Source organism: Sus scrofa, chromosome 2, assembly GCF_054392235.1.
Source record: "Sus scrofa isolate SSC_HxYL_T2T_F1_AM1 chromosome 2, Sscrofa_HxYL_maternal_Yorkshire_Landrace_v2.0, whole genome shotgun sequence".
NCBI classification, from domain to species: domain Eukaryota; kingdom Metazoa; phylum Chordata; class Mammalia; order Artiodactyla; family Suidae; genus Sus; species Sus scrofa.
This window is the reverse complement of record NC_139384.1, coordinates 13674683-13692824: the sequence shown is the minus strand read 5'-3', so window position 1 is coordinate 13692824 and position 18142 is coordinate 13674683. Positions and strand designations below refer to the sequence as shown.

Here is an 18142-nt window from a genome sequence, read left to right as displayed (position 1 = left end):
GGCCGCTGGACCCCAGAGGCAGCCCTTATACTGGGCTTTTGGGGAAGTGAGAAGGGGCCAGGATGATTGCCCCAGGCTTGGGGAGTGGGCAGTGCAGCTGATAAGAGGTTTGCTTAATCCTCTCACCGTTGGGCTCTGCTCTCTGTTGGAACTCCAGGGACCTGCCTCCCGCCACATGTAGCTGCCCCAACCCCCTAGTGGGCGCAAGACAGCTCCAGATGACTACGATCCAGGCATGAGTCTGCTGGAAGAGGCCCTGAACAGCACTCTTTAACATCAGAACAGCCTTCGTCTGGTCGGCATGCCAGCAAGTGAAGTGGAGGCTCCCAGGGAGCTCAGGAGAGGAGCCAGGAGGTGAAAGGGAGCCACAGCCCTGCTGAGCTCTTGTCTAGACCAGGCGCTTTACCTACATCACATCCCTGCCGCCTCACCTTCCTGACCCCTGTCCCTCGAGAGTGGGTCATCAGCCCTGCCTCAGAGAGGTGAAAAATGAGTCTCAGAGAGGGAAAGTGGCTTGCCAAGGTTATGCAGGAAGGGGGGGCACTGAGATCTCTAGTCTTTGGGGCTCCAAAACCACCTCTCTCTCGCTCTCTCGCTCTCCCTCTCACTCTCCCTCCATCCCTCCCTGCCTCCCTCCTTCACTCTCTTCCTCTCTGTCCCTCTCCTTCTCCCTCTCCTTTTTCTCACCTTTAGCCTGTGCAGAGCCTAGGCTCTTGAGACGGTGCCTCTCCACCAAGGTTCTCAACCTTTAGGCGCTTCCCATTTGGAACCAAAGAGTTCTTTGCTGAGGGGGAGCCGTTCTGCGTCTTGCAGAAAGTTGAGCAGCATCTCTGGGTCTCTACCCACTAGGTGCCCATCATCCTTTCCCCAGGCGTGTCCATCAGAAATGTGTCCACACATTTCCAAACGGCCTCTGGGAAGCAAACTTGCCCCCGGGGAGGGTCACTGACCTGGAACATGCCATTTTGTCCAACCTGGAGGCATATCTCTGGCCAAGAGGCAGCAGCTGGAATGGAGGCATTCCCATGCAGAGGCACTCAGGTGCTCTGTGGGCCACCCTCCCCGCTCCCAGACTCCCCATCTCCCACCAGCCCTCCATCACCAGCAGGGTGAGGACTAAGGGGAAGCCAGTGAGGCACTCGCTCGCCTCAGCTGCACAATGTAAGGGGACAATTAAGAATTCAGTAGACGAAATAAACAAACAAACATTTAATGCAATCTTTCTCCCCAAGTCAGAATCAACTGCAAAAATACCATGATGAACAAAATGTCAGAACTTGAACCACTCATGTTCCAGCCAAACTCATTGCACTTGGGGGGAGGCCAGCAAGTGCTGAGTCCTGTTTTGCTGGACTTGCATGCCAAGAGCCAGTGGACCTGCTGGTCAGGGTGACTCAACTCAGTGGTACCCTAGCTGGGCAGCACCAATTTGTTCCTTGGCTTCCAGCCCGGCCCTCCAGGGCTCAGGGCACCAGGGACCAGCAGCCCAGAGGGTGAAAAGGCCTGGATTCCTTCCCTTCCTCTGCTCTCCCCGTGCACCTGCAAATGGAGAAGTAAGTGTCTGAGAGGTCACTTCTGGCCTGATTGCAGAGTAACGGTCTTGGCCGTTATCTCCCCAGCCCAACGGACCTGAATTTCGGCTTATCTACCTGACTTGGGGGTGGCGGGGGTTGTGGGGGTGGTGGGGATTGGCTAGTTCCAGGGCCCCAAACTGGTGTCTGGATTTCACGCGGGAGATGTCCCCAGTGGGGTGGGGGTCGGGCAGGGAGGGAGGGTTTTGCCCCTCCCCATTGTTCTCGCCAGGCCGAGACCCAGGTCAGGGGCATCATTTCACCCAGTGCTTGGGATGCCCAGTAAGGTCAGCCACTCTCAGGAGAAGCTTTACAAGCCTTCCAAAAATAAAAATAAAAATAACAGTTTTGCCAGCCTTATTTGGTAAAATGCCCCTGTTGTACACATTAGGCCATGGCATCTCAGAGAGCTTAACTGAGTTGCCCAAGGTCACACAGCCAGTCAGAGACAGGCCCAAACTAGGTCCCCCAGCTCCTTATCCATCCACGGCTGCCTTCCCTCTGCCTCCTCTCACTGACTCCCCTTCCCTCCACTCTCCCCGTCCCCATGTTGACCCTGGGCCAAGAATTCCCATGGACTTCAGGGACATCCTTGGTGACCTTGGTGTTGTGTGTCTGATTGAAAACTGGAAGACCTTGTGTGTGTGTGTGTGTGTCTTTTTAGGGCCAAACGCACCACACAGGGAAGTTCCCAGGCTAGGGGTGGAATCAGAGCTGCAGCTGCCGGCCTATGCCACAGCCACGGCACCTTGGGATCTCAGTACATCTGTGACCTACACCACAGCTCATGACAATGCCAGCTCCTTGCCACACGGAGCAAGCCAGGGATCGAGCACGCACCCTCAAAGATCATAGTCGGTTCCTTAATTGCTGAGCCATGATGGGAACTCCTGGGAGTAGCATTCTTGAAGGCCAACCACGGACCAAACAGTATGCGTCAGTAAGGCTTCTACATCCATTATTCCTCCTCATCTTTACAATCATCCCACAAACTAGTCACTGCCATTCTGGGCTCCATATCTGCTACAAAATCTCAGGGGGGTTAAATAACTGGTCCACGTTCACACACCTAGCAAGAAGTGGCATGTCGGACCCGAGGCTGCCTGACTCTCGTGTCCTGGCTTTCTTCGATTTGCCCAGAGGCGTGACCTCCAGTCTAGCCAACGGGGCCCGCCCTTTTCAGCATCCACAAAACTCCAGCTCTCTGGCTTCCTAAGAGGGATTTATATCCGCAGGGATCTCAAACTAAGCCCCTTGTCTCCGATTTCCCACCTGCCCCACATTCTGTGGAAGGCAAGCTAGTGTGGTGTCCAATGGAATCACCAGTTCAGAGTCCACCTGTCTGGGTCTCAGTTCCCCATCCATAAACTGAGGCCAATGGCAGGAACTGACCCTCATGAGAGGAGTGCTGGGAAAACTGGACATCCACATGCAAATCAATGAAACTGGAACACACCCTCACACCGTGCACAAAATTAAACCCACAATGGCTTAATGACTTAAGCATACGCCAAGACACCATCAAACTCCTAGAAGAGAACATAAGCAAAACATTCTCTGACATCAACCTTACAAAGGTTTTCTCAGCTCAGTCTCCCAAAACAACAGAAATAAAAGCAAAAATAAACCAGTGGGACCTAATCAACCTGACAAGATCTTGCACAGCAAATGAAACCACAAAACAAACAAACAAAAAAACCCAAAAAGACAAGTGACAGAACGGGGAAAAATAGTTTCGAACGATGCAACTGACAAGGGCTTAATCTCCAAAATACACAAACAACCTACACAACTCAACAGCAAAAAAACCAACAACCCAATGGAAAAATGGGCAAAAGACCTGAAGAGACATTCCTCTAAAAGAGATATGAAGAGGGCCAACAAGCACATGGCAAAATACTCAACAGTCCTGATTATCAGAGAAAGGCAAACCAAAACGACTATGAGGTACCACCTCACACCAGTCAGAATGGCCATCCTCAGTAAGTCCACAAGTAACAAACGCTGAAGAGGGTGTGGAGAAAAGGGAACCCACCTACACTGTTGGTGGGAATGTAAATTGGCCCAACCACTATGGAAAACCGTCCAGACCTACCTCAGAAAACTGTACAGAGAACCACCATATGGCCCGGCAACCCCACTCTTGGGCATATATCCAGACAAAACTTTCCTGGAAAAAGACACATGCACCCGCGTGTTCATCGCAGCCCTGTTCACAACAGTGAAGACTGGGAGACAACCTAAATGTCCATCGACAGGTGATTGGTTCAAGAAGATGTGGTGTATATACGCCATGGAATACTACTCAGCCACAAAAAGAAAAGCTAATGCCATTTGCAGCAGCATGGAGGGGACCAGAGACTCTCACACTAAGTGAAGGAAGTCAGGGAAAGAAAGACAAACACCATATGGTGTCGCTTATATCTGGACTCTAATATGAGGCACAAATGAACCTTTCCACAGAAAAGAAGACCTTGGTCTTGGAGAACAGACTTGTGCTTGCCAAGCAGGCAGGGAGTGGGATGGACTGGGAATTGGGGGTTAATAGAAGCAAACTATTGCCTTTGGAATGGGTAAGCAATGAGATCCTGCTGTATAGCGCTGGGAACTCTATCTAGTCACTTATGATGGAGCATGATACCGTGAGAAAAAGAATGGATATATGCATGTGTGACTGGGTCATCTTGCTGTACAGTAGAAAACTGACAGAACTCTGTAAACCAGCTATAAGGGAAAAAAGTAAAAACAAAAACAAAAACAAAAACAAAAAAACAACTGGTTAGCAGTGGCCAGAGCCCACTCCCCAGGAAGGAGATAAGTAGAGGCTGATAAGAGGAGGCTTGCCATCCAAAGTACCAGTCTCAGAGCCACCTATGCGGAGCGCATCCTCCCTACCCCCACTCCCACTGCTCCTGCTGCTTTAAGAGATGCAGCATCAAGAATTAGCCTGATGCAGTACAGGATGCAGGGCCCTGGGGGGAGGCCTGACCCCAACCAGCACCCCTTCCATGCCCTTGGGAGACTGACAGCAGTGATGGGGAGCTTTCTGGACCAGCCTCCATCCAAGGCAGAGGCACAGACCCCTCTACTGAGGACAAGCCTCTTCACCTAGAGGCAGGCCCTGGGGCCCAGCGCTGGTGAGGTTCAGGGCCGTGCCAAGGCCCATGCTCCCGTTGCCAGAGGCCCGCTCGTGTTCATCCCTCCTGCTTCATCACCAGCCACTTCCCCTGGGCTTCTCCAAACCTGTCCTGTTCCAGCAATTCCAGCACCTTTAGCAACAAAGTGCATCTGGCAAACCTTGAATCTCCACCTCTCGTCACATGGCTGTATCGGATACACATCCATGTACACACGCAAACAAAGACCTGCACACGCGTGTGCTCAGACACACACTGACATGCGTTCACACTTCCAGAGGAGTCCTCCAAATCGCACGAAGCAGAAACAAGGGTCGGGGAATGCTGTGGGAAGTCTGGCTTTATTAATCGGCTTGGCTGGGGGACAAGAGTGGGTGGGGGCATCCAGGAGGGCGTCGAGGGAGCGAGCGGCTCCAAGGAAGGGGCTCCTTGCCTCTGGCTTAGATAGAGCAGATGAAGGGCAGGCGCCATGCGCATGATGATAGTCGCCAGCGACCTCCTAGTGGTGGAGAGCACAGTGATGTCAGGAATGTCAGCTACTTGGGAGTGGCCTGTGCCCCCACCTTCCCTCCACAGGCACCTCCTAAGTCGGCTCTGCCTGTGGTCCTCCGGATCTGACAGCCTGACTCCCACACCCCTCAGCCAACGTCTATCCATCTCTTCCCTGGCAGAGGCAGTGCACTAAGAGCTTTCCATGGACGATGGCTTCATCCTCCCCATGCCTCCCAGAGGTCGGTGCTCTCATCACTCCCATTTCACAGATGAGGAAGCTGGGGCTTGGTGGGTGTGATACCTTGCCTGTATCTCAGCCGGCAAGTGGCAGAGCCGGGACGTCAATGGCCGCATTCTGACTCCAGCCCATATGGTCTTAGCCACTGTACCAAGTCCGCTCCCTTACAACTGGCAGCCGTGATGGTCCAGTCATCTGTCCGCCATCCCTAATTCCCACAACGTTTCCTCCTCCCTCAGCCCTACCTTACACTCACATCTCTTTCGCCCATCTCTCCCAGACTCACTCCTTTGTCACCATCATCTCCAAGGAGGGAAAGGAGTCCCCAGGCCCCAGGCCTAGCTCTGTGCCCCAACTAGCCCCTGCCCAGGGCACCCCATCACCTGATTTTGCTCTGAGGCATCCTGACATCTCAGCCCTTCTCACAAACAGGACGTTGTTTCTCCAGGTGAAAGAAGGGCATGGGTTTGTGGAGGTGTGTTCAGGCAGCTCAAAAGCTCTAATGTGTGGGAGTCCACCTTGCCACCCCTTCCCCTGGACTAGTGCCCAGACCCACTCACCTCTGGCAGTCATGGACACGCAGTGACCACTCCCATTCCTAGGCTGCCCTCGGTCCCAATATTGAAAATTCCAGCAACTCCCATCAGTCCACCGAAATCTCCTACACCGGTTCTGGATTAGAGATAGGCTGGGTCAGAGGGTGGTGTGTGGGAAGACAGGCAGATTCTGGGGCTCCAGGGAAAGCACTCTCAGTTTCCCTTTCTGGCACTGTAATCTCCTCTCACTGCCCACCGGGCCAGGAGCCAGGTACCTTAGAGATGCACCCCTCAGGGCTTGTAGGCAATGACAATGGCAGACAAAGCATCACTTGCAGCCTTCCCACAGGTTAAACTGCACAAACAGATCTCCTAGGGATCTCGTTCCAGTGCAGATTCTGATTCCAAAGGACCCAGCATTGTGCATTCCCAAGAAGCTCCCAGGCGATGTCCACATTGCTGGCCCACGCAACACACTTGAGTGGCCAATATGATGGCACTTACTCATCCACAGTCCCAGGGCCACTCTGAGAGAAGGACCCCACTTTAGAGATGAGGAAACGGAAACTTGGAGGAAGTCCTTCGGCTAGTAAGAGACCAAGCTGGAGATGGAATTTATCTCCTGACTCCAGGGATGTGCTGGTAAGCATTTAACAACCAGCCCTGGGGGAGGGAGAGAGGCACCGGGAGGGAAGAAACCTGATTTGTAACAACTGCCCATTTCCTTTGTGCACGTACATCCAGCGGGGCCGATTTCAGGCTACAAGCATGTCATCCCTGAACATGGAGTTGGGAAGAGAAGCCCTCAGTTGTCAGTTCTCCTAAGCCAGGGCTAGCCAGCTAGAGCACGGCACTGTGCGCCACTCGAAGGCCACTTCAGGCGCCAGAATGAGACTTGATGCCAGCCAGTGTTCCATTGGGGGCAGTCAGAAAGACCACCTTGTACCTGGGAGTCAGCACCTCACTTACCCAGGATGTGATGTAGCCTCCAATCCAGACCTGTGCTTGGTTGAAAAAAGTGGAAAAGCGCTGCATGTGATGGTTTGTCCGATAATTGTGGATGGAGATCAGGTTCCCTCGGTAGCACCTTCTGCAAACATACTGCAGAAAGAGGAGATGGGGTGGAGAATTGACTGGTTTTTTTGTTCTCAACAATACATGCCAAGTATCATTTAATCCTCACCACATCTCTGAGAGGTGGTACCATACATTTCCATTGACATGAAAACACAACAGCCCTGAGGAGCGAAGTCACCTGCTCAGGTAAAATAGCCAATGGCAGGTGGAGCCAGGACTTGCTACAAGTATATCTTACACCAAAACCCTTTATCGAACTAAACCAGTGCTTCTCAAAGTGCAGTTGCCAGGCCGGAATTATCAATACCTGGGAATTGGGTAAAAATGCAACTTCTTAAGCCTCGGACTTGCTCAACCAGAAACTGAGAGTTCAAAGGCCAGGAATCTGTGAAGGGCTTCTTGGGGGTTGGGGCATAGGCCATACCTGTGGCATGTGGAAGTTTTTGGCCAAGGATCAAGCCTGAGCCACAGCAGTAACGTGAGCCATATGAGTAACAAGGCAAATCCCTAACTTCTAGGCTACCAAGGAACTCCCCAGAGATCTGTGTTTGAATAAGACTTCTAGGAGAGGCTGATGCATACATACTAGGCTTGGAGAACCACTGGTCTATATGATAGAGAACTGAAGGTTGAATCCACTCTCTTCTCCTCTCCCTGGCTCCCCTGCCACTCACCTGAGCTTGCCTAAATGTCCTTCATCTAAATGATAGGGAACAGAGTACTGAATCCACTCTCTTCGCCCTCTGCCCCCCACATAGTAGCCTCCGTGCCACTTACCTGTGCATGGTTAAATGACCTTGGTCTCCTCACCAACACATAGTAGCAGCTCTGACACCCATTACTTCCCTGCATTTGAACTCTGTCTTCTTCCCTGGGACACTCCACATTCTCATCTAGGGCAGCTTGGTCTGACTCCATGGCCTCCTCATCCACAAAGGCATCTTGAGAGCTGGGAGCCCTGGCCTCTCCCTCTGACTCAGGCACTTCATCATTCAGGGCCAGCTCTCGCTCCTGGTCTCCTGAGCCTTCCAGATCCTGCCTCAGGTCTGCTTGTGTCTCTCCTCTGCCCTGATGGGGAGCATCATTCTCTGGGAAGAAGAGGTAAGCTGCCCTCAGGCCCGGGTCCCCCTTCTTCCAGGACCACGGACAGCTCCAGTGGCCCCACTCAGCCTTCCTAGAATGCCACCTAGAACCAAGCCTGGAGGAATCGCCCTGGGCTTGGGTGACACCAGAACTCTTGCAGTACATGGACAACTGCATGCGTGCGAAGCTGATGCTGCCTGACACCACCTGAGTGTGTGTGTGTGTTTGGGGTGGGGGAGGGTCAGGAAGCGCCTGTGGGAAGTCCTTCCTCTTCACACATGGGCATTTCTCCTCGCAAAGGAACCCCGAAGGAAAGCTCAGGTCACACTTCTGGGTCCAGGAGAAATCTCACTAGAGACGGGCTGGGTCCCCTGAAGAGGGGAGGCTGTGGCCCTGGCCCCAAGAGCAAAAGAACTCGCAGGGGCAAAGAAGAGAAACGAGAAAGATGGATGAGAAAGGGAGGGAAGGACTTACCCAGATGAAGAGCCGAAACTGTCCCCAGCAGCAGAAGGGGCAGGAGCAGGAGGCCTTTCATATCCACAGAGTCTTGGGACAGGGAAGACAGCTTCACCTGCCCTCCTTGGCGATATCCTGTGTGTTTGCACAGTCCCTGGCACACGGCAGAGAGGCACTTTTTGCTTAACAGCTTGGTTAAAGGGCAAGCTGGAGCGCTTCCTTCTCCCCCAGTGAACAGACCAGGCGGGTTATCAGCTCAAGAACTAAAGTCCCTTTTTCCCGAGAGCTCCATCACTGCGCGCAGGAAAGATGGCCGCAGAGCAGTTGCCCCTGCGGGAACAGGGCTGCGCACCACCAAGGCCAGTTTCACTGACACAGGGGAAGAAGGGGAAGGGCAGTGACCATTCGGGTCCTAAGGACAAGCTTCCTAGGAGTTTTCTCTATAGGGTGTGGCATCCTCCCAGCCCTGGACCTGTCCTCCCTGGGCAGCAGAGGGAGCACTTACCTCTCCAGAGTCTGAAGCCCTCACACTCAGTGCCTCTGGCCGCTGGACCCCAGAGGCAGCCCTTATACTGGGCTTTTGGGGAAGTGAGAAGGGGCCAGGATGATTGCCCCAGGCTTGGGGAGTGGGCAGTGCAGCTGATAAGAGGTTTGCTTAATCCTCTCACCGTTGGGCTCTGCTCTCTGTTGGAACTCCAGGGACCTGCCTCCCGCCACATGTAGCTGCCCCAACCCCCTAGTGGGCGCAAGACAGCTCCAGATGACTACGATCCAGGCATGAGTCTGCTGGAAGAGGCCCTGAACAGCACTCTTTAACATCAGAACAGCCTTCGTCTGGTCGGCATGCCAGCAAGTGAAGTGGAGGCTCCCAGGGAGCTCAGGAGAGGAGCCAGGAGGTGAAAGGGAGCCACAGCCCTGCTGAGCTCTTGTCTAGACCAGGCGCTTTACCTACATCACATCCCTGCCGCCTCACCTTCCTGACCCCTGTCCCTCGAGAGTGGGTCATCAGCCCTGCCTCAGAGAGGTGAAAAATGAGTCTCAGAGAGGGAAAGTGGCTTGCCAAGGTTATGCAGGAAGGGGGGGCACTGAGATCTCTAGTCTTTGGGGCTCCAAAACCACCTCTCTCTCGCTCTCTCGCTCTCCCTCTCACTCTCCCTCCATCCCTCCCTGCCTCCCTCCTTCACTCTCTTCCTCTCTGTCCCTCTCCTTCTCCCTCTCCTTTTTCTCACCTTTAGCCTGTGCAGAGCTTAGGCTCTTGAGAAGGTGCCTCTCCACCAAGGTTCTCAACCTTTAGGCACTTCCCATTTGGAACCAAAGAGTTCTTTGCTGAGGGGGAGCCGTTCTGCGTCTTGCAGAAAGTTGAGCAGCATCTCTGGGCCTCTACCCACTAGGTGCCCATCATCCTTTCCCCAGGCATGTCAATCAGAAATGTGTCCACACATTTCCAAATGGCCTCTGGGAAGCAAACTTGCCCCCAGGGAGGGTCACTGACCTGGAACATGCCATTTTGTCCAACCTGGAGGCATATCTCTGGCCAAGAGGCAGCAGCTGGAATGGAAGCATTCCCATGCAGAGGCACTCAGGTGCTCTGTGGGCCACCCTCCCCGCTCCCAGACTCCCCATCTCCCACCAGCCCTCCATCACCAGCAGGGTGAGGACTAAGGGGAAGCCAGTGAGGCACTCGCTCGCCTCAGCTGCACAATGTAAGGGGACAATTAAGAGTTCAGTAGTCAAAATAAACAAACAAACATTTAATGCAATCTTTCTCCCCAAATCAGAATCAATTGCAAAAATACCATGATGAACAAAAAGTCAGAACTTGAACCACTCATGTTCCAGCCAAACTCATTGCACTTCAGGGAGATCCCAGCAAGTGCTGAGTCCGGTTTTGCTGGACTTGCATGCCAAGAGCCGGTGGACCTGCTGGTCAGGGTGACTCAACTCAGTGGTACCCTAGCTGGGCAGCACCAATTTGTTCCTTGGCTTCCAGCCCGGCCCTCCAGGGCTCAGGGCACCAGGGACCAGCAGCCCAGAGGGTGAAAAGGCCTGGATTCCTTCCCTTCCTCTGCTCTCCCCGTGCACCTGCAAATGGAGAAGTAAGTATCTGAGAGGTCACTTCTGGCCTGATTGCAGAGTAACGGTCTTGGCCGTTATCTCCCCAGCCCAACGGACCTGAATTTCGGCTTATCTACCTGACTTGGGGGTGGCGGGGGTTGTGGGGGTGGTGGGGATTGGCTAGTTCCAGGGCCCCAAACTGTTCTGTGGATTTCAAGCGGGAGATCTCTCTAGTTAGAGAAGTGGGGAGGGTTACATTGACCTCTACCCACACCGGACTCACTTAGGCCCTCTCCTCAGCAACTTTTCTTCTTGAACCCCAAGCTACAGTCCGCTCTGCATATCTGGATTTTTTTTTTTGGTCTTTTTAGGGCCGCGCTTGTGGCATATTGCGGTCCCCCCACTACACCCACAGCCACCGCAATGCAAGATCCGAGCCGCATCTGTGACCTACACCGCAGCTCGCGACAATGAGTGATCCTTAACCCACTGAGCAAGACCAGGGATCACACCTGCATCCTCATGGATACTAGTCATGGGAACTCCATACCTTGATGTTGAATGGAGGCAGAGACCTCGAGGTCTTGGGGCCCAGTGCCTTGGAGCCTCAAGCCTCTTCTTTTCTCCTAAAAAGTGTTGGTCCAACATGGCAAGATCCCAAGTCTTAGGAGTTCCCCTTTCCATCTGCAAATTTCCTATAGAGCCTGGATGACCCTAAAGAGACTCAATCATCTTCTTTCAAATCAGCACTCCTGCAGGGGATCCCAATAGACTCCCCCTGCCCTATCTCCCATTTCATCTTCCCTAACCTCATCATCAGGGGCTCATCCCCACCTTAGGCTCATGTGAGAGTTTGCCGTAACTGCAGCACATCCTGTCCAGAGGTAGACCTGGCACTGAGGGATCCGCCCTGCTCCAAGTAAGGACTGCTGCACAATGAGCATATGTGAGTACAGGGCACCAAGCAGAAGTCACCTTGGCAATGATGGCCAATATCAAAGAAGCTTGCTTTAAATCTTTCCCATGACCAACACACAGTAGTAGCTCAAAGGTAGGAAGCTTTGCAGCTCCAGAGACCCAGCTCACCTGTGGAGCCCTCATCTCCCCTTGTACCCTCCCCAATGCCCTGGCCCAGCATTTGTCTGCCTTGAAACAATGAATGGGTTCAAGGTGCTGTGAACTCTGCAATCATAGACAACATACCACTGGTTGATGTTCCTAGGGTGAGGGTCCAAACCATCCATGAGGTCTTCCCAAAAGGCAAAAAGACTTCTAACTTTACTAGGTGATTTGTTCTCAAATTGCCAGGAATGACCTCCAATCTTCTCCACCAAAAATATCCTGCTTGGGAGTTCCATGGTGGTCAAGAGGTTAGGATTTGGCACTTTCACTGCTACAGCCTGGGTTCAATCCCTGGTCTGGGAGGTGAATGAGATCCCACATCAAACAGCTCGATGCCATAGCCAACAATTTTTTTTAGAAAGAGTCTCGTTTTGTGCTTGTGATATACAGAATTCTCAGATGCCTCCTCCACACCTTTCTCCCATCCCTGTGCACACATACTGCATAGTCCCTGGAACTGTGCATATGATGGATTTGACTCCTGTGCTTGTGTTTTATTATATGGCACAGTCAATCTTATGAAAGGGAGAATATCCAGGATGAGTCTGACTCAGTACGGTGAGCTCTCTAAAGGGACTGGATTCTTTCTGAAGTCAGAGATTACAAACATGAGCAGAACTCAACCCAAGGGAGGTTATCCACTGCTGGCTTTGAAGATGGAGCAGGGCACTATATGGCAAGGAATGTGAAGCAGCCCAAATCTGACAGCCAGCCAGGAACAGCACAAGGAACAGAATTCTGCCACAACCACACAAGTTTGGAAGAGGACCCCAAACTCCAGAGGAGAACACAGATCAACCAATACCTTGAGTTTAGCCTCGGGAGACCTTGAGCAGAAAGTCCAGCCATGCTATGCCCACACTTCTGACCTGAAGCACTGTGAGCTAATAAACGTGTGTTGTTTGAAGTCACTACTTTTGTAGCAATTTGTTACCTGGCATAGAAGATGAATGCAACCCTCAAGGCACATTTCCTTCCCAGGATGAAATTTATAGTTGGTGCGATTGATGGCGGGAGGTTGATGGGCTACGTGGAGTTTCCCAAATGGGCTGGAGAACCTTCTAAAGAACCTAGGGACAGAATGTCAGAAAATATAGACAGTGGGGAAGAGAGGTTTGACTCAAGCCAGAGGTCCCACCACCCTTCCCCTCAGACCTTAAGAGACTGGTTAGTCCCTTCTAGCTCTAAGTCCTGCCCTCAGAAAAGCAATGAACACCTTGATGATTTGGGGTTTCCTGGAGGTTAAGTCAAAGAATGAGGTGGCTCCTCTTCTTTGCACCAAAGCCAACCTCCTCAATGAGCAGTGTAGACTTGCTGGTCAGCTCTTCAACCCCCTCCGACTCTTTGCACCATAGTCATCTGGTTTCTGCCCACCCCCTAGCTTCATGGACACACGATTGCCAAGGTTCCCTCTGACCACATAATTGCCACACCCAGCAGACACTCATCAGTTCTTGTTCTACTTGACCTTTGTAGTGCCTGATCTCTCTTTACCTCCTCCCCTCCTAAAAACCGCCTTTTTTCTCAACAACCTTTCTAGCCATTCTTCCCACTTGCTCCTGGCAGAGTCCTCTTCCTCTTCTGGAAAGTCAAATATTCGCCATCACCTGGTTTCTTGGTGCCTTTCTTTCTTAACGCTACACACATTCCATGGGTTCTCTCATCTACCCCACATGTCTCAAGCTATGAAATATATACTGATCACTTCCACATCTTCATCTCCAGCTCCAGATCTGCTCCTCACCAGGTCTGGTCCACAACTGAGGACTCACATACGTAGTCCTGAGTATGTGACTCAGAAGCTTCCCAATTTTGAGGTCCCACGAGCATAATGAATTAAGCATATATCAGACTGAACTCATCATATTCGCACACACACATACACACACCCTCTTACACAAACCTGCTCCTCTGTTTGTGGTCACTTTTTCAAAATAAATCATTACCTTGCCCCTAGATGCCCAAGCCAGGATTCTGGGGCCATCCTATCTCCATCTCATCTACATATCCATCCCCATTTATTCTGCTGCTGTGCTAACCATCCACTAACCATCTTTCACCTGGATTATTTCAAATCATTATCTCAAATCATTTTCCCTTCTTCCTCTTACCATGACCTCCCCCCATCTCTGATACGTTGTCTGTATGCTGCCAAATGAACTCCTAAATCTGGAGCCCACACACAAACACTCTTCAATTACTCCTTTTTCTCTGAGATAAATACTTTCTTCATGATCCGGCCCCTCCTAACCTCAGGCTCAGCGTTATTGATATTTTGGTGGGATGATTCTTTGTTGTGGGGGGCTGTCCTGGGCAATGTTGAGTGTTTAGCAGCAATGACCTCGCCCTCTAGATCCCAGTAGTACCTTCCCCCCCAAGATATGGCAATCAAAAATGGCTCCAGAGGAGTTCCCTGGTGGCTCAGTGAGTTAAAGATCTGGTGTTTTATCACAGCTGTAGCTCAGGTCACTGCTATGGGTTCTACCCTGGCTCAGGAATTTCTGTGTGCCATAGGCGTGGCCAGGAAAAAAAGTCTCCAGATAGTCAAATATCTTGTCATAAAATACAATATTTCATTACCTTCTCCAACATGACACCATCAGAAATACGCCAAATGTCTTTAAAGCCTCTTGACTCAAGTCACCTGGTAGTTTCCTCAAGCAAGTCCCTGCAAGTTGGAGATGGAAATCTCAGGGTGGTGGAAAGTTAAAGAGGCTCCTTCCTTCCATCATTCATTCATTCCTTCTCTTTCCTCCCCTTCTTCTCTTCTCTCCCTTTCTTTCCTCCTTCCTTCCTCCCTTCCTCCCATTTCTCTTTTTCTGGGGGTGGGGGGGGCGTCTTTTTTAGGGCCACACTCACAGCACATGGAAGTTCCCAGGCTAGAGGTTGAATTGGAGCTACAGCCACAGCACAGCCACAGCAATGCCAAATCTGAGCCATATCGGAGACCTAAGCCACAGCTGGCAGCAAAGCCAGATCCTTAACCCAATGAGCGAGGCCAGGGATCGAACCTGCATCCTCATGGGTATGAGTCAGGTTCTTAACCCACTGAGACACAACGGGCCCTCTATGTCTCTGTCTTATAGATACAGTATTTCTTGAACCTCCAATCTGTGTTAGGCAGATAAGGTGCAAACTCCTGAGGATACAGAAGGTAATAAAAGATACACTTAGTGCCAACATGGAGTTCCCAACCTCATGGAAGCTGAGATTTTTTTTTTTCATCTTTTGTCTTTTTAGGGCCACAGCTGTGGCATATGGAGGTTCCCAGGCTAGGGATCCAATCGGCCTACACCACAGCCACAGCAACTCGGGATCCAAGTCGCATCTGCAACCTACACCACAGCTCATGGCAACACCGGATCTATAACCCACTGATCGAGGCCAGGGGCCAAACCCAAGTCCTCATGGATACTAGTCGGGTTCATGAACCACTGAGCCACAATGGGAACTCCGAGATTTTTTTTTTAACTGTATATTAAATGGCAATCATGTCAAGCTCTGTGCTGGAGAAGGGCCTGGTGCCATGAAAACCTATACAAGGCAGCAGGCTGGAAAGAAGGGAGATCTGAGCGGAGAGCTGGAGGAAATGTAGGAATTAACTATGGCTGGGGTGGGATTCGTTCCAAGACAGGAGAATATAACCATTTCGCTTTTAAAGAGTCCACTTGACCTTTACTCATGATACTGTGTCTATCATAAAAATTAATAGCTTCCGTTAATTCAGAACATACTGTGTGTCAGGGCCAAGCGCTTTTCATGTGGAGCCTCATTTAATCCTCACCAATGGTGACGGCTACCACCGTGTTCAGCCTGAGGACGTGAGAAAGAGATGCAGGGCTGCCTGAGCACCTGTCGATACCCCTTCCTCGGCCCCACCCATCTCTGGCCCCAGCCCCTAAAGGAGTATACAGCTCTGTCCCTGGTGATTGACAATTGCACACTTGAAGACTTTCTGCCTTGACTGTGGAAGCATCAAAGAGTAGTGCAATAATTGAATATGGAGATTGACATTTTTTTTTTTTTTACTGATTTTGGTTTAAGATTTGGGATAATTAGAAAGGTTTTTGGACTTCCTGTTCTGGCTCAGCGGTAACAAGCCCGACTCATATCAATGAGTACTTGGGTTCGATCCCTGGCCTCGATCTGGTGTTTCTGTGAGCTGTGGTATAGGCACAGATGCAGCTCAGATCCAGCATTGCTGTGATTGTGGTGTAGGCCGTCAGGTGTAGCTCCGATTTGACCCCTAGCCTGGGAACTTCCAGATGCCACAGGTGCAGCCCTTAAAAAAAAAAAGAAAAAAAAAAAAGGAAGTTTCTTTCTAGGAGTTCCCGTTGTGACTCAGTGGGTTAAGAGCCCAACTAGTATCCGTGAGGATTGGGGTTCGATCCCTGGTCCCACTCAGCAGATTAAGGATCCGGCATCACCATGAGCTGTAGTTCAGGTTGCAGATGTGGCTTGGATCCAGCATGGCTGTGACATAGACCAGCACCTACAGCTCTGATTTGACCCCTAGCCTAGGAACTTCTATATGCCACAGGTGCAGCCCAGAAAAGAAAATCTTTTTTTTTTTTGTTTTTGGCCTTGAAATTTTCTCTTTCTAAATGCAAGAGTATCTGTGGCTTTGTTGGAAACAAGTTTGAGCAAATGCTTGCAGGGCGGTTTCTGTCCAGAACAAATGCAGAGACATTCCAGCTCCACCAGGAGTGCAGCACCTCGGTCTACACACACACACACCCGGGAGTCAGAGAGGTTAGTGGTAACACGTGCTGGCACAGCTGCTGCATGCCAGGCGGTTTAGGACATGTTTGAAGTGCTTTACATTCATTCCTTTTTTTTTCTTTTGTCGTCTTTTCAGGGCCGCACCCGTGGCATATGGAGGTTCCCAGGCTAGGGGTTGAATGGGAGCTACAGCTGCCGGCCTATGCCAGAGCCACAGCAACGCCAGATCGGAGCCGCATCTGTGACCTACACCACAGCTCACACCAATGCTGTATCCAAGACCCACTGAGTGAGGCCAGGGATTGAACCCGAAACCTCATGGTTCCTAGTCAGATTCATTTCTGCTGTGCCACAACGGGAACTCTCATTCCTTCTCTGAATCCTTACCATTCTGTGATATAGTTGTATCGTTATCCCCACTTTACAGATGAGGAAACAGAGGCACCATGAATCTAAATCCCAGCATCGTTGGGGAAGGAGCTGCAAGTTGGTCTTGGATAGTCCAACTGCTGAGCCCAAGCTGCCTCTACCTTTTATTCCTGAAAAGTTCTCTCCAGTCTTCCGAACCAGCCCCCACGGTATTTAACATCCCCTAGCGGGGGCAGGGGGGGGGGCGCACGGAGGCTCTGAGTGATTAAGGGTTGCTTCACACAGCTGGTCAGGGTCTCAAAGCCCAGAGCCTTTACCAGGCACCCACTGCTTGAGTCCACCTTCCGGCCTGGAAGCTAACACTGAACTCAGGAAATGGGACGCTGAGGGGCCTGAGCGAGGGCCTGGGTCTAATCACCCTGCCGGTGAGTCAGCACCACTGTGGGCAGCCATGCAGGCCCCAGCGGGCCCAGGAGCGGTCAGACAGGCCCATCTGCAAATTCCTCATCGCCAGCAAAGGATGGGAACCTGGCCTGGAGCCTGTGCCTTGGAGGCTGGATGGAAGGGTTCTTTCCGCAAAGTATTAAAGGATGGACTCGCTGCTTTGGGAAGTCATCCCCAATGCATCTGGGAAGCATCTACCCCCGAGGAGCTGGCAGAAGAGGAGCTCCAGGACATAGCTGCTAGGACCCACGCTTTGAATCTGGGGAAGAGGGTCAACAGCCCCCGAGAAGCCAACACCTCAGGCTAAAGAACAGTTAGCACTGGATTAAAGGAAGATGGTTCATGGAAGTGGCAATGTCCCCCAGAAACTTCCAAGGTGGCTCTTTTAGCTCCATTTTATTTGCACACTCAGTTCTGCTGCCTTCGGCTGCTCTCATGCTTCATCTGGGACCCTCTGCTCAGGCAGCAGAGAAGGGACAGAAAGGGAGTGGGGCCACAAAGTCCCAAGATGTGTGTATGAGGGGAGACCCAGGATGGAGTGGGGGGTGAAGGGTGACAGAGCCTTGAGACGGGGTTATAAGCAGCTGTTTACAGTCAGGCTTTTGACAGCTCTTTGATGAAAGAAAGAAGCTTCTGAGATGGTTTCCAACATCATACGCAGTCGTACCGCTATGAAGACACGTGCCAATATGTTAACCTCAGGTATTTCTTCCCTTTTTTTGGCAGTGCCTGCAGCATATGGAAGTTCCCGGACCAGGGATCAAAGCTGCACCACAGCAGCATCCCAAGCCGCTGCAGTGATAACACAGGATCCATAACCTGCTGCACCACCAGGGAACT

The 18142-nt window shown here is 51.6% G+C and overlaps 1 protein-coding gene across 1 annotated transcript; it reads right to left on the bottom strand.

Annotated features, from left to right (window-relative positions):
* Positions 1 to 5030: 5030 nt before the first annotated feature.
* LOC100625180 (proteoglycan 3) lies at positions 5031 to 9132 on the bottom strand. The gene is made up of 6 exons (XM_003353867.6): positions 9096 to 9132; positions 8609 to 8744; positions 7829 to 8139; positions 6944 to 7075; positions 5999 to 6110; positions 5031 to 5207 (listed from the first exon to the last, which is right to left on the bottom strand). Exons 2-6 carry the CDS (start codon positions 8667 to 8669, stop codon positions 5149 to 5151), a joined length of 675 nt encoding a protein of 224 aa, XP_003353915.3. The 5' UTR covers positions 8670 to 8744; positions 9096 to 9132; the 3' UTR covers positions 5031 to 5148.
* Between the last annotated feature and the right edge of the window lie 9010 nt (positions 9133 to 18142).

Excerpts from the sequence above, each read along its gene's own strand:
- LOC100625180 (XM_003353867.6), bottom strand. The coding sequence starts at position 8,669 with ATGAAAGGCCTCCTGCTCCTGCCCCTTCTGCTGCTGGGGACAGTTTCG. Across the intron at positions 8,140-8,608 it reads AGTTTCGGCTCTTCATCTGG|AGAATGATGCTCCCCATCAG; the intron begins GTAAGTCCTTCC and ends TCTTCTTCCCAG. Across the intron at positions 6,111-6,943 it reads GAGGCTACATCACATCCTGG|AACCGGTGTAGGAGATTTCG; the intron begins GTAAGTGAGGTG and ends TCTCTAATCCAG.